This window comes from Tamandua tetradactyla, chromosome 10, assembly GCF_023851605.1.
Source record: "Tamandua tetradactyla isolate mTamTet1 chromosome 10, mTamTet1.pri, whole genome shotgun sequence".
NCBI classification, from domain to species: Eukaryota; Metazoa; Chordata; class Mammalia; order Pilosa; family Myrmecophagidae; genus Tamandua; species Tamandua tetradactyla.
The window spans coordinates 108,416,447-108,429,250 of NC_135336.1; the positions used below are offsets into that span (position 1 = coordinate 108,416,447).

Genomic DNA, 12,804 nt, shown 5'->3' on the forward strand with positions numbered 1-12,804 from the left:
CCCCCCCCGGCCTTGGCACCAGCCTGGCACCTCCCACACGACTCTGTTTCTTTTCCCACAGGGTGACCCAGGCATCGAGGGCCCCATCGGGTTCCCAGGACCCAAGGTGAGCCACCCGCGGGAGGGCTCAGGGCTCCCCCACCTCCTCACCCTCGCCAGGGTCAGCGCCTCTAAGTGGAGGTCGTCTCCGCAACCGAGGGAGCAGAGCACCCGGACATTTGGAACGTTGCCCCAGTCCTGGCGTCCGCCGGTGGCGCGTGCCCCTCATTCCCTGAGGCTGACGACTCTGAGCCCGGGTGTCACTCGCCCTGGCCTCGGGCTCCCACCCCAGCTGGGCCCCCGTGACACCCCTTTCCTTCCATCCTCACGCAGGGCATCCCTGGCTTCAAAGGAGAGAAGGTAAGACTCTGCCGAGCGGCCCCCTGCCTGCCCTGGACCCTGACGGCCCGGCAGCGACACTGTCCAGCTGCACGGGCCAACGGGGCTGGAGGTGGGCCTGTCCCGGCCTCAGTCAGGCCTTGGTGTTGGCTGGAGGGCCCTACCCAAGCCCCGGGGTCAGCACGGCCACGTCGGGGGAGCAGGGACCGCGCCGCTCACCGGCCACTTCTCTTCTGCACAGGGTGAATTTGGAGCTGACGGGCGGAAGGTAAGCGGGCGGCGGCAGCGGGCAGGCCCTCGGCTGGGGCAGAGTGGTTGGTGCTGACGGCCCCTCGCCTCTCTCCTCCTAGGGGGCCTCCGGCCTGGCGGGCAAGAACGGGACCGATGGACAGAAGGTGGGTGCACCCAGCTCCCAAGGCCTGGGGCGGACTGCAGAATCAACATTTCTGATTTTGCAGGAATGACCCCAAAAATGAAATAGTGGCTGTTATGCTGACAGTCCCCGGGGTTCCCTGCCTGTCCCAGGCTCCAGGAAGCTCCTCGAGCTCAAGCCCATCCCTGGGGTCACTGGGCCAAGGCCACAGCCCACAGCCCCCGCTTGGGTGGCTTGAGGCTGACACCAGAGGACACTGGAAAAGGGGGCAGCAGCAGGGGGCCGGCATCTGCTCCAGGCCTGACCTGGGGGATCTCTCAGCTGCCCCAGATGAGGGCCAGACCTGGTGGTTCCCGAACACACATGCACACACACACAGGGGGGCAGGTCACATGCATGGGGGGGCATGGGAGGGCGTGTTGTCAGATCACACTCATGGGAGGACGTGGGGGCAGGTCACACTCATGAGGGGCCAGCAGCTTGCACACACAGATGCACTCTAAGCTCACTCGCACACATGGGTGCTGGCAGCTCGCACACACGTATACACCCCATGCTCATGCTCACTAACAGCAACCACCCAGTGACCCTCTGAGAGTCCGGTCGTGGAAATCCACGTGGCACGGCTCGGGGTAGTGCCATGGCCACATGCGCTGAGCTTGCACGGTGGCACCTGGAGTGAGCACACCTTCCTGACACTGGGCACTGACGGTGCCCTGTCCCCTTACAGGGCAAGCTGGGGCGCATCGGGCCTCCTGGCTGCAAAGGAGACCCCGGGACCCGGGTGAGTATGCCTCGCCCGCCGGTGGGGACCCTCGGGCCAGGCCAGAGTGCCCATGGGGGGCGGGGGGCAGGAAGCTGCAAATCCCAGGTGCAGCCCCTCCCCGCCATTGGGTGGGGCCCCAGGAGGGGGGGGGCGGGCCCACCGTGACCAAGGTGCTGGGCTTGTGTGGCCACCCTGCCCCGGCCCTGGACCCGGAGGCTTCCCAGCATGGGTGCCGCCTCCTCCAGCCCTGCCCGAGGCTTCAGGGGAAGCTGACACAGGCCAGCAGGGCACCCAGGGCCAGGGCTCGGTGCAGGCGGGCAGCCCCCAGGCCTTTGCTCTTGGGCGCCTCAGCTCCGGTCCGGGGCCCAGCCCCACCTCACATCACACCCCTCCTCTGGCAGGGCCCCGATGGGTACCCCGGAGAAGCGGGCAGTCCTGGGGAGCAAGGAGACCAAGGCGCCAAGGTACACAGCCGGGACAGGGGCGCTCGCCAGGTGGGGGGCTCGCCGGGACAGGGATTCACCAAGATGTGGGGGTTTTGCCGGGCGCTGGAACCCCTCAAAGATGGGGACAGTTCCCAGGACGGCAGTGACTCCCCGGGCCGGAGAGGCCCGGCCGGAGGGGCTGGGGGAAGCTTCCGCTCTACCCCGCCACAGCCCTCAGGCCCCAGGAACCTGCCTGGGCTCGAAGCCCCCTGAGGGCCCGACCCCCTAGATGGGGACTGTGCCAGCTCACGTCATCTCTGGACCTGCCTCTCCGGCCACGGCAGCAAGCTCGGCCCTGTCCAGCCAAGCCCGATGGGGCTCCTCAGACCCCTCCCGAGGCTGACAACGAGGAGCTGGGCGAGGCATCGCTGCCCCCCCCCGCCCCCCAGAACAGGCCCTGGCAGCGTGGGCAGGGCCGTGCCGGGTTCCACCTGGGCCACCATCTGAGCTCTGAACCCTTCCAGGGTGACATGGGCCGCCCAGGACGCCGAGGACCCCCGGGAGAAAGTGGGGCGAAAGGCAGCAAGGCAAGTGCCAGGGGGTGTCTGCAGGCAGAGCCGGGGCCACCCCCAGATGATGGGCCGCTGACTGCCATGGTCTGGGTGCCAGCCCCCGCCCTCCGCACCCACGGGCGTCAGGGAGGGGGAGGCTGTGGGTCCTGCTGGCCCTGATCCCCCCACTCCCCTCCCTGCTGGGCAACGGGAGCCCCTCGGCCACCCCAGTGCTGAGTGGCAGCCCGCCCCCAAGCCCACCGCAGTGGGACTGAAGCACCCCTCCCTCCCCAGGGTTACCAAGGCAACAACGGATCCCCAGGAAGCCCCGGTGTGAAGGGGGCCAAGGGTGGGCCTGGACCCCGCGGACCCCGAGGCGAGCCCGTGAGTGCCCACCACCCTGCCCTCGAGGACACGTACCGTGGGGGTGTCGGGGCTGCCCCCTGGCCGCTCTGCACGGCCGCTCCTGCGTCCTGTGCCGACTGTCCCAGGGCCCCCCACAGGGTCCAGGTCCCCACTGCCACAAGCAGGGGCAGAACCCCTGTGCCGAGCCGTCCACGGGTGCCCAGGGCAGGCCTGGAAGGGGGTTCAGGCCCGGTGAGGTCCCCCGGGGGGGCCCCACGCCTACCCGGGCAGTTCGGCAGCTCCTGCGGCCAAGCCTGGTCGTCTCCTCCTGCCTTGGGCAATGGCAGAACCCGTGGTGGGTCCGGGCAAGGGTCTGGGGCAGCAGCAGAGACCCCACGGGTGCTTCTGAAAGAGCCCCCAGGCTTGGGGTCCCCAGAACCCGCAGCCAGACGCTCGTGGGGAGAACAGAGGCTCCCAGGGCCCACCATGGTGCCTGATCCAGCACTGGATCCTCGCTGGGGCGCCCCTCCCCTGGGGACCTGCCCCTTCTCCTGGACCCCTCCCTTCCCTGGAACCCCCTCCTCCCCTGGACCCCCCTCCTCCCCTGGGCCCCGTCCCTGGACCCCCTTCCTCCCCTGGACCCCTTCTCTTCCCTTGGGCCCTGCCCCTCCCCTGGGGTCCTACTGCCCTAGGGGCCCTCCCCCTCCCCTGTCTGGTGGCAGGCCCCCCACACACTGACCCACTGTCCTCCCCACCAGGGGCGCAGAGGAGACCCCGGAGCCAAGGGCAGCCCAGGGAACGATGGGCCCAAAGGAGAGAAGGTGAGTGGCCACAGCAGAGAGCCATCCACTAAGGGACCTTGACCCCAGCCTCAACGGGGCACCAGTGGCCCCGAGTCACGAGGGACACACCCCCCCTACGGTCCAGCGGGGTGGAGCTGGGGCCTTTCTGTCCAGAAGGACACAGCGGTCCCACTCCAGGCCGGGGGCAGGACTGAGGCAGGAGGGCCGCGGCTGGGCCCAGGCGCTGCTGTCCGGCCACCTCCCGCCAGCCTGGGCCCAGGTCCCTGAGGTCAACCTCCCCCAGCCCTGCCCACACCCACTGGCCTGAGCCCTCACTGAGCCTCTCCTCCCATAGGGGGACCCTGGCCCCGAGGGGCCCCGCGGCCTGGCCGGAGAGGTGGGCAGCAAAGGAGCCAAGGTAAGTGGGCCGCCTTTGCCTGGGGGGGGCACCCGGGGAGCATGAAGACACGCCCTGGCCTGGCCTCCACTGCCCCGCCAGCCCCAGGCAGCAGGCTCAGGGCTGTGAAGTGACCACACCCAGATCCTCGTGGGGGGCTAGGGACCGAGGCAGCGCTGCCCAAGGCGCGTCCTGCACTGTCCGCCGTGGGAACAGGGTCTCAGGGTGCCCGGCCAAGTGCGCTGACCTCAAGGCCTCCTCTTCCAGGGAGACCGCGGCCTGCCTGGCCCTAGGGGGCCGTCGGGGGCTCTCGGGGAGCCAGGGAAACAGGTCAGTACTGACATGGGGGCCATCCAGGGCCCGCCCCCTTCCCTCCACCTCACGGCCCCTCCCCAAAGCCAGCTGGGACCCTGCAGCCCCTGAGTCCAGGGCAGCGGAGGGAGGAGGGGAGGGCGGGGCAGACGAGGTCCATGGAGGAGGGGAGCCCACGGGATCCTCAGCCCCCCCAATCTGGGGCAACAGGGCCCAGCGCCACCCGGTGCCTGAGAGTCCGTCTGTGCTGACACCCCTTCCTCTGCCTCCTCAGGGGTCACGGGGAGACCCTGGCGACGCTGGGCCCCGCGGAGACTCTGGACCACCCGGCCCCAAGGTACCCCAGGCCAGGCAGCCGTGGAGGGGCAAGCGTGGGTGGGTAGGGCTCAAGGCAGGCTGCCCCCGGGTCCCCGGCTCCTCTGGGGGCAGGCCTGGACATCGCGCACCAGCAGCCCTTCCTTGCCCGCGGCGCCCACCCCTCGGCCTGAGGCGCAGCCCTCACCCCAACTCCACCCCCATCTCCTGGTCCCCACCCCACCCCACCCCCACCTTCCTGTCTCCAGTACCCCCCACTCCCCCCACCTCCTCCACACCGCCTCCCTTCCTGCCTCCTCCATGCCCCCCACCCCATCTCTTCACATCAGTGCCTTAACCTGGAGGCCCATGGCCACGTACAGCCCACACCTGTCCCCGGGACAGCCCCGCTCTGGGGCAGCACCCCACTAGCTGCCCTTTACACGCACGTGCACCCCCTCCCAGGACCTGCAGCTCCCCTCCATGCCCTGCTGACCCTCCCTGCACCCCTTCCCCGCCCGCAGGGAGACCCCGGCAGGCCCGGATTCAGCTACCCTGGACCCCGAGGCGCGCCCGTGAGTCCTGGCATGAGCGGGGGTCCCCGGTCTGCAGACATCATCATGGGTGGCCTGGGTCCCCAAGGGGTCAGGCAGGAGCTCCAGGCCCTGGGTGGGGAAGGGCAGGGGAGGGGCACACATCGGCCAGGAGGGCAAATCAGAGGCAGGGACACTCAGGCAAGTCATACACGTGTCCCCACACGTGGGCCAGCACTGCAGGAAGATGGTGACCCTCCTGAGGGGAAGGGGGTGTGCAGAGAACCCCACATGCCCCGCACTGCTCCCCGTCCTGGGGTGGGACGCAGACACAGCAGCCGCTGCTCTCCCGGCACCGGCGTGGCGCCCTGACCCACGTTTGCTTCACAGGGAGAAAAAGGCGAGCCTGGCCCACGCGGCCCCGAGGTACGTGCGGGCAGCCCCAGCCCAGTCCAGGCCCCCTGCTTCTCCTGTGCCTGGCCGCAGCGCCCAACCCCCAGGCCCTCCCCTGCCTAAACGCCCATAAACGCTAACCGCTTAGCAAGACCAAGCCTGGGCTTCCCGCACTTGTCCTTGGGCGGCTACTTCGGGTTTCTGAGGGTCCGGGCGGGAGCGCAGAGCAGCACACTGCAGAGGGGCTTTCCTCTGACCCGTGGATTAATGTGTGCACCCCGTGTCACAGGGGGGCAGAGGCGATTTTGGCCTGAAAGGAGCCCCAGGAAAGAAAGGAGAGAAGGGAGAGCCTGTAAGTACCGCCATCTCCACAGCCCCAGCTGGGGGGCCGCAGGGTGGGTCAGGCTGCCAAGCTGGGTGTGCCCTGTCAGCTGCCTCCCCGCCCTCATCCTTCCCCCAGCACCCCTCCTGAAGCAGCGGCTCCTCAGCCAGGGCCAGGCCTGTGTTCCTGCACTCTCACATTCCTAGCACAGACCAGGCAGAAATGGCATCTATCAAGGGCTATAGATGAGCAAATGACTGAAGGAGTGACAACTAAAGGGGGAAGGAAATGGTGCTTGATGGAAGAGTGGTGGGTGGGTAGATGGGTGAATGGATGGGGTAGATGGTGGATGATGGATGGACGGATGGGTGGGTGAATGGATGGATGGATGGCTGGGTGGGGGTGGACAGATGGGTGGGTAAGTGGACAGTTGGATGGATGAGTGGATGGAAGGCTACATGGGTGGATGGTGGTTGGACAGATGGGGGGATGGACGATGGGTGGGTGTGTGGCTAGACAAATGGATGGATGGTGTATGATGGATGGATGAGTGGATGGAAGGGTACATGGATGGATGGTGGTTGGACAGGTAAGTGGGTGGATGAATGAATGGATGTTTGGATGGGTGGAGGGATGGATGGATGGGGGGAGGCATGGGGGGTGAGTGGGTAGATAGATAGATAATGTGTACGATCATGGGTGAGAATAGCCTTAGAGTCAACGTGCCCTGCGTCTCACTAGCTAGGCTAAGTTTTGCTGGCCTGTCTGCTCCTTGCGGTGGGGCAAACCCTGATGGTGACTACTTACGACTGTCAGCTGCCCAGACGTGCTCAGCATGGTGTCAGGCAGAACAAGAAGAAGCAAAACCTCATTCTGTTGACTGACCAGGCCCAGGCAGACAGAGGCCAGGGGGTGGATGATGGAGAGGGGCTGTGCTTGGATGGTGCATTGCAGGAGCACGTACCCCCTGTGTGCAGAGACCTGCTGACATCCACCTGTCCTTTTATTTCTCAGGCAGATCCTGGTCCCCAGGGGGAGCCAGGCCTTCGGGGGCCAAGAGGAGTTCCGGGACCCGAGGTATGTCAGTGGCTGGTGCCTTTGCACCCCGCTGAGGAGGCCATGGCCACAGGCTGGCCAGCCCAAGGCAGACCCCACCTTGCAGTTCTGCAGGGCCCCTGAGGGCAGTGCCCCAGGCAGTGGCACAGGGGTCTGAGGTGCCTTTTTGAGACTGGGTGGGGACTTGCTTAGCTTGGCTGACAGCTCGCACCTTCTTTCTCTAGGGTGAGCCTGGCCCTGCTGGAGACCCCGGCCTCACAGTACGTGTCACACAGGGGACGGGTTGGCAGTCTTGTTTGAGAGCTTCCTCCTCCCTCCTAAGATTAAAAAGCAGGGGCAGCAGGGGTAGCGTGGAGGGGTCAGCAGGGGCAGGGGGAGGCCAGCAGAAAGTCCTGCCTCCCTCCCACACACTCCGCTCGTGGTGTCTGCCTGGTGGTGGCTGGGAGCTGCTGACCCTCGTATGCAAACGCGACCTTGGGCTCCCCCGACCCTCGGGCCCTCCCCGCAGGGTTTCTGCCCGTCATCCCTCAGCCCACGCCCCTCCCCGTTGCAGGAGTGTGACGTCATGACCTACGTGAGAGAGACCTGCGGCTGCTGTGGTGCGCGGCGGAGGGGGTTGTGCCCGGGGCCTGGGGGGCTGCGTCAGGGCGCGGAGGGGCCGCCCACCCTGCAACCCCGCCCCTCATGCCCTGCAGCAGTCCCCCGGGACCCTGGGCTCTGGTGGTTCTCCTGGGCCCCGCTGCCCGCTCCGTGCTGACCCCTGCGCCCCTGCGCCCCCAGACTGTGAGAAGCGGTGCGGTGCGCTGGACGTGGTGTTCGTCATCGACAGCTCTGAGAGCATCGGCTACACCAACTTTACCCTTGAGAAGAACTTCGTCATCAACGTGGCCAACCGGCTGGGTGCCATTGCCAAGGACCCCAAGTCGGAGACAGGTCGGGGCGCCCCGGGACGCGCAGCGGGGGGAACCTGGTCAAGGGAGGTCAGGCTGGGCAGGATGAGTGGGAAAGGCCACAGCCGCCCAGCTGGGCTTCCTCGGAGCAGCCGCCGCTGCAGCCAGCGCACGTGGGGGGCTCTGTGTGCAGGGCAGACCCACGCCCGCCCTTGCCCACTCCCCGGCCTGGCCTTGCAGGGACGCGCGTGGGCGTGGTGCAGTACAGCCACGAGGGTACCTTCGAGGCCATCCAGCTGGACGATGAGCGCATCAACTCCCTGTCCAGCTTCAAGGAGGCCGTCAAGAACCTCGAGTGGATCGCGGGCGGCACGTGGACGCCTTCCGCCCTCAAGTTCGCCTACAACCAGCTCATCAAGGAGAGCCGGCGCCAGAAGACACGCGTGTTCGCAGTGGTCATCACCGACGGGCGGCACGACCCGCGCGACGACGACCTGAACCTGCGGGCGCTGTGCGACCGCGACGTGACGGTGACGGCCATCGGCATCGGCGACATGTTCCACGAGAAGCACGAGAGCGAGAACCTCTACTCCATTGCCTGCGACAAGCCCCAGCAGGTCCGCAACATGACGCTCTTCTCGGACCTGGTGGCCGAGCAGTTCATCGACGACATGGAGGACGTGCTGTGCCCGGGTGAGCCGCGGGCAGTGCGCAGGACCCCCACGCGGGGACCCCGCCCCATCCCGCGCAGGACTCCGCCCCAGGCTCCCCGGCACCGCCCCGCCCCAGGACTCCCCGCCCCGTCCCCTGCTCCCCAGCTCAGTTCCGGGCTCCCGCCCCGCCGCCCCTTCCCGCTCAGTAGGGGGCTGGCGTCCGCACACTGGGGGCCCGGGTCCTGCTGAGCCCCGCGGCTCTTGCCTGCAAAGTGGGGAGACAGAGGCGCAGCCCAGGCGGGGAGGGGCGGGCCGCGCACCAGCGGAGGCCGGAATGAGGCGGGGCCCCGCGGAAACTGAGTGCGCCTACCGCCGTCTCTCCCTTCCAGACCCGCAGATCGTGTGCCCCGAACTTCCCTGCCAGACAGGTAAGGGGCGCCGCCCACCCCCTCCAGGCTGCCGCACCCTTCCTTCCCGCCAGCGCCCCAGCCTGGGGAATGGAGGGCCTGGGCCATCCTGGGGACAGCGCCTCGGCTGTGGCCATCTGAAGTGCGAGACCCGTGGCGTTCTCAGCAGCTCCGGGACAGGTTCCTGGCCCGCGACGCCCCCGACCCCGAAGCCCTTCTCCACGCCGCGGAGAGGACACAGGGCGGGAAGTTCCTGGGGGCGGGTCCTGAGCCCCTGTGACCTGGCTCCCTGGGGGTCTGTCCTCGCGTGAGGCAGGAGGAGGCCTGCGCTTGGCTCTTGCTTTCCAGAAGTTTCACAGCCCTGATGGCAGGGGCTGGAGGGAAGGAGGCCCCCCTGCGCTGGCCCCCACAGCTGCTGGCCCAGCTGCATGGCCTTGCTGTTGGGGCAGAGGGGGCTTGCTGGCGGGAGTCCTTTGTTCCCCAGAATTTAGTTGTGTTTGTAGCCAAAGTCAATGAAGGCTGGAGAGTTTGGGGAGGGGGGTGGAGGTGCTGGCAGGGGTTCGGGGAGCAGCATCTGGCCTTCCTGCTGGCCAGTAGGGCCGGGCCTGCCTTTTCTGGGAGCATTGAGGGGCCCCCAGGACGGCCGTGGGGTGGAAGCTGCCTTGGAGAGGGGTGCCTGTCTTGCCTGCCTGTGGGTCTGTAGCGGGAGCGTTTCCCAGGGTCCTCCTGAGCACGTATGCACTGGGATTTCCTCTCCTGGAGGGGGCAAGGCAGAGGCCCCAGACTCCATCCATCAGAACCACCCAAGGAAATGCAGGTCGCAGTAGTGCCTTGCAGCCAAGTGCTGCCAGCAGGGATGCTAGGGGAAGTGGGCAGGGAGCCCGTCTCAGCCCCCCACCCAGAGTCTGCTGTGGACTGCTGGGTGAGCACAGTGTGTCCGCTGGAGCCACCAGGAACTGGGGCTGCAGCCAGCTGCTCTGAGACCAGCCCCCAGGTGGGTACAGTCGGATCCCTCTGTGGCTTCTGCTGCTCCAGAACAGGGCTCTGGGCCAGCCAGCCAGCCAGCCAGGGTCTGTGCCACGGAGAGAACAGACCAGCCCATGCTAGACCCGGCAGTAGCTGGGACCCCAGGCCAGAAGTCTGGAATGGGCGGGACCCGCCCCCCTCCCCCCCCCACCCCCGCGACCGGGCACCCCAGGGCCCCGCAGACCTGGTGGCTTGCCTGCGTGGGCAGGGGCAAATTGCAGGGGGTGGGGGGAGCCGGGTGGCCCCCTGAAGAGATCCCCCCACGCCCACCTCCTCCTGACCTTCGAGAGCTCCCCCTCCTTGAAAGTTATTTGAAATTTCAAAATAAAATACACTGGGGTGGGGGGGAGACACCCTTTAGGCACACACGTGTCCAAAGGTGTCCCTTGCTGTAACGCTGCGTGCTGCGGGCGGGTGCTGCGGCGCTGGCGCAGCACGTCCCTCTGCCCTGCGGCTTCGGGTGCCGCTCGGCTGCTGGCTCCCCGAAACCCCGCCCTCCACCCCCAGAGCCTCTCGCGGAGCCCTGCTGGCCTCGCGCGCCACCGCCTCGCCCGCCTTGGTTTCGGCCTCATCGCCCAGGTCCGTGGAGGAGGCGCCCTCGGCCGCCCGCCCCACGCCCTCACCGCCTTCTCTGGCCGCTCCCTTGCAGATGGACCGCAGCCTAACGGCGCGCCCCCTTTCACCTTCCTTCGCACGGAGGAGGGGCCTGACGCCGCTTTCCCCAGGACCGCCCCTCTGATCCAGCAGTTGCTAAACGCCACGGAGCTCACGCAGGACCCCGCGGCCTACTCCAGGCTGGTGGCGGTGCTGGTGTACACTGCCGAGCGGGCCAAGTTCGCCACGGGCAGGGAGCGCCAGGACTGGATGGAGCTCTTCATTCACGCCTTTAAGCTGGTGCACAGGGACATCGTGGGGGACCCCGAGACTGCGCTGGCACTCTGCTGAGCCGGGCGCGCAGGGGCACGGCCAGGCCTGGCCCCCCGCACGAGTGTCCTGGGGCCTCCTTGACCGTGCACTTCAGACCCCCGGCCTCGGCCCAGGGGTGCACTGCCGGGGAGCAGAGTGCGGGTGGGGGGGTCTTCGGGCGCCTGTGCTGCGGGTGCGGCCACCCAGCTTCTCCGCCTCCTCTGTGTCCGCCTCTCTCAGCCTCCCTCTTACTGGGACACTCTGGTGTCATGTGGGGGTGCCTGGGTAAGCGGGGGGGGGGGGGGGAGCTTCTCATCTCAGGGTCTCGGGCTTAGATCTTGTGCAGAGACCGTTATAGGTAATAGGAAAGGATTCAGGGACGAGGATGTGAGTATCTGTGGGGGCCGTTACTCAGCCGACCACACCCCCAGTCTAGCGGGGGCTGCCTGATGCGTAGGGGTGGGTGGCAAGGGGGAGGGAGGAATACACCCCGAAGTCCTCGGAGCTGTCTCCTCCCTGGGGGCAGGCCAGACCCGGGCTCCCCGTGTGGGTTGCAGGGCTGGGTGCCGGGAGGCGCCACACACTGCAAGGGGATGCACCTGGGTGGGACCCCCAAGGCACCCCAAGTGCCCTGTCTGGCTCTGTGCCCACTGCCTGGCCGCTGTGCCTCGCAGGGCACAGTTGGAAAGGGTTCCCCAGACCCAAACTTTGCAGTCTTTGTGCGGCTGGGCCCCAAAATAGTGGGGGGTGGCTCCTCCTCGCCTCCCTCCTACCCATGGGACCCTCAGAAATAACCTGGAAGTTGCCCACGCTCTGAGCCCCCCGCAGCGGCCTCCTGGGACTAGGCACGCGTACTGGCGACAGTGAAAACCCTCGCTAGTCTTGCTGGAACTTGGCGGACCCAGTGGCAGAGGCCCTCACGGGGTGGGCGCTGTGGGCAGGCGCAGCAGCCCTGACGTGAAGGAGGAGCTCTGCCTTTGCACTGCCTCCACAATAAGCTACCATCATTGATAAGCTCATTAAAAGAATCCTGTTTGCCAGCAAATGCGCTCCCTCTGCCTGTCGCTGTACTGGACACCCTGGGGATGGCCCTTCCGACCCAGGGCAGACCACCCTAAACGTGTGGCTGGCGCAGGACATGAGGGCTTGGGGCAATCTGCCACGTAGCAGTGCAGCTTCTAGCCACACCTGTGGGATGTCAGTGCATGGATCCACCTGCCAGTTCCCCCGTCCCCATGAGGCTATGGGCACAGGGTGTGTGCGTCGCTGTGACCCCAGAGGCCTTTCCCTCCGCGGGGGCCATCGGGCTGTGGAATTGGATGCTCGTGTGGAGGTGGGGCCGCCCCACCCCACCTTGGCATGTTGACCAGCCCAACAGTAGTCTGGCCCCATATGGCCCCTTGGTGTGGGTAGGTTTTCGGGGTGCACTGAAGTTCCCGGAAGCCCAGACTGGAGACCTGGCTGTGCCCTACCCCCGGGCTCCACAGGGGTCTGCAGGATCAGCCAGCCAGCTCTGGGGGCCTCCAGCAGCAGAGGCACAGGCCCTGGGGGCACCAGGATGAGGGGCTCAACCAACGGCCCTTCCTTAGGTCACGGGCAAGGGCTTCACCAAATGTCACGTTTTGGTAGTGACGGACCCCCCCACACATCCCGCTCCTCCCCAGGAGGCCTGGAGGAGGTGGAAGGGGAGGCCTTTGCCCCTGGAGGTCTCTAGTCCTCAGAGCTGGAACTTGTACTGGTGGAAGTGCGGCCAGGGGAGGTGCTAGCAGTTCGGGGTGGTGGATGGAACGCTGGCCTCGCTTGCGGCAGAACTGCCGTGGGTCCTGGGACGGATGTGGCCACCATGAGGGGGCTCCCGCGATGGAGAGCTTTGAGTCCCCGACCCCAAGCCCCGTGAGGGGAAGGAAGTAGAGACAGGTGCAGGGTCAGCCGGATGGGGCAGCCCCTGGCGCCTCGCTGCTGTGGGCCGGGCCCCACGCGCGTCTCTTCCCCCAG

General features: G+C 67.3%; 1 protein-coding gene across 2 annotated transcripts in view; it reads left to right on the forward strand.

Moving 5' to 3' along the window:
• The window catches only part of COL6A2 (collagen type VI alpha 2 chain), a 28,305-nt gene that overhangs the window by 14,385 nt on the left and 1,116 nt on the right, over positions 1 to 12,804 (forward strand). The window contains exons 6-27 of one of the 2 annotated variants that reach the window (XM_077119246.1): positions 62 to 106; positions 373 to 399; positions 620 to 646; positions 729 to 773; positions 1,482 to 1,535; positions 1,919 to 1,981; positions 2,467 to 2,529; positions 2,788 to 2,877; positions 3,597 to 3,659; positions 3,976 to 4,038; positions 4,285 to 4,347; positions 4,604 to 4,666; positions 5,148 to 5,198; positions 5,547 to 5,582; positions 5,839 to 5,901; positions 6,886 to 6,948; positions 7,152 to 7,187; positions 7,481 to 7,526; positions 7,708 to 7,860; positions 8,058 to 8,510; positions 8,860 to 8,898; positions 10,553 to 12,792. In XM_077119246.1, the coding sequence (XP_076975361.1) occupies positions 62 to 106; positions 373 to 399; positions 620 to 646; positions 729 to 773; positions 1,482 to 1,535; positions 1,919 to 1,981; positions 2,467 to 2,529; positions 2,788 to 2,877; positions 3,597 to 3,659; positions 3,976 to 4,038; positions 4,285 to 4,347; positions 4,604 to 4,666; positions 5,148 to 5,198; positions 5,547 to 5,582; positions 5,839 to 5,901; positions 6,886 to 6,948; positions 7,152 to 7,187; positions 7,481 to 7,526; positions 7,708 to 7,860; positions 8,058 to 8,510; positions 8,860 to 8,898; positions 10,553 to 10,848 (1,902 nt within the window). In that variant the 3' untranslated portion in view covers positions 10,849 to 12,792. Of the gene's footprint in view, positions 1 to 61; positions 107 to 372; positions 400 to 619; positions 647 to 728; positions 774 to 1,481; positions 1,536 to 1,918; positions 1,982 to 2,466; positions 2,530 to 2,787; positions 2,878 to 3,596; positions 3,660 to 3,975; positions 4,039 to 4,284; positions 4,348 to 4,603; positions 4,667 to 5,147; positions 5,199 to 5,546; positions 5,583 to 5,838; positions 5,902 to 6,885; positions 6,949 to 7,151; positions 7,188 to 7,480; positions 7,527 to 7,707; positions 7,861 to 8,057; positions 8,511 to 8,859; positions 8,899 to 10,552; positions 12,793 to 12,804 lie in introns of those variants that run through there. The other variant, XM_077119244.1, reaches the window with a different exon arrangement.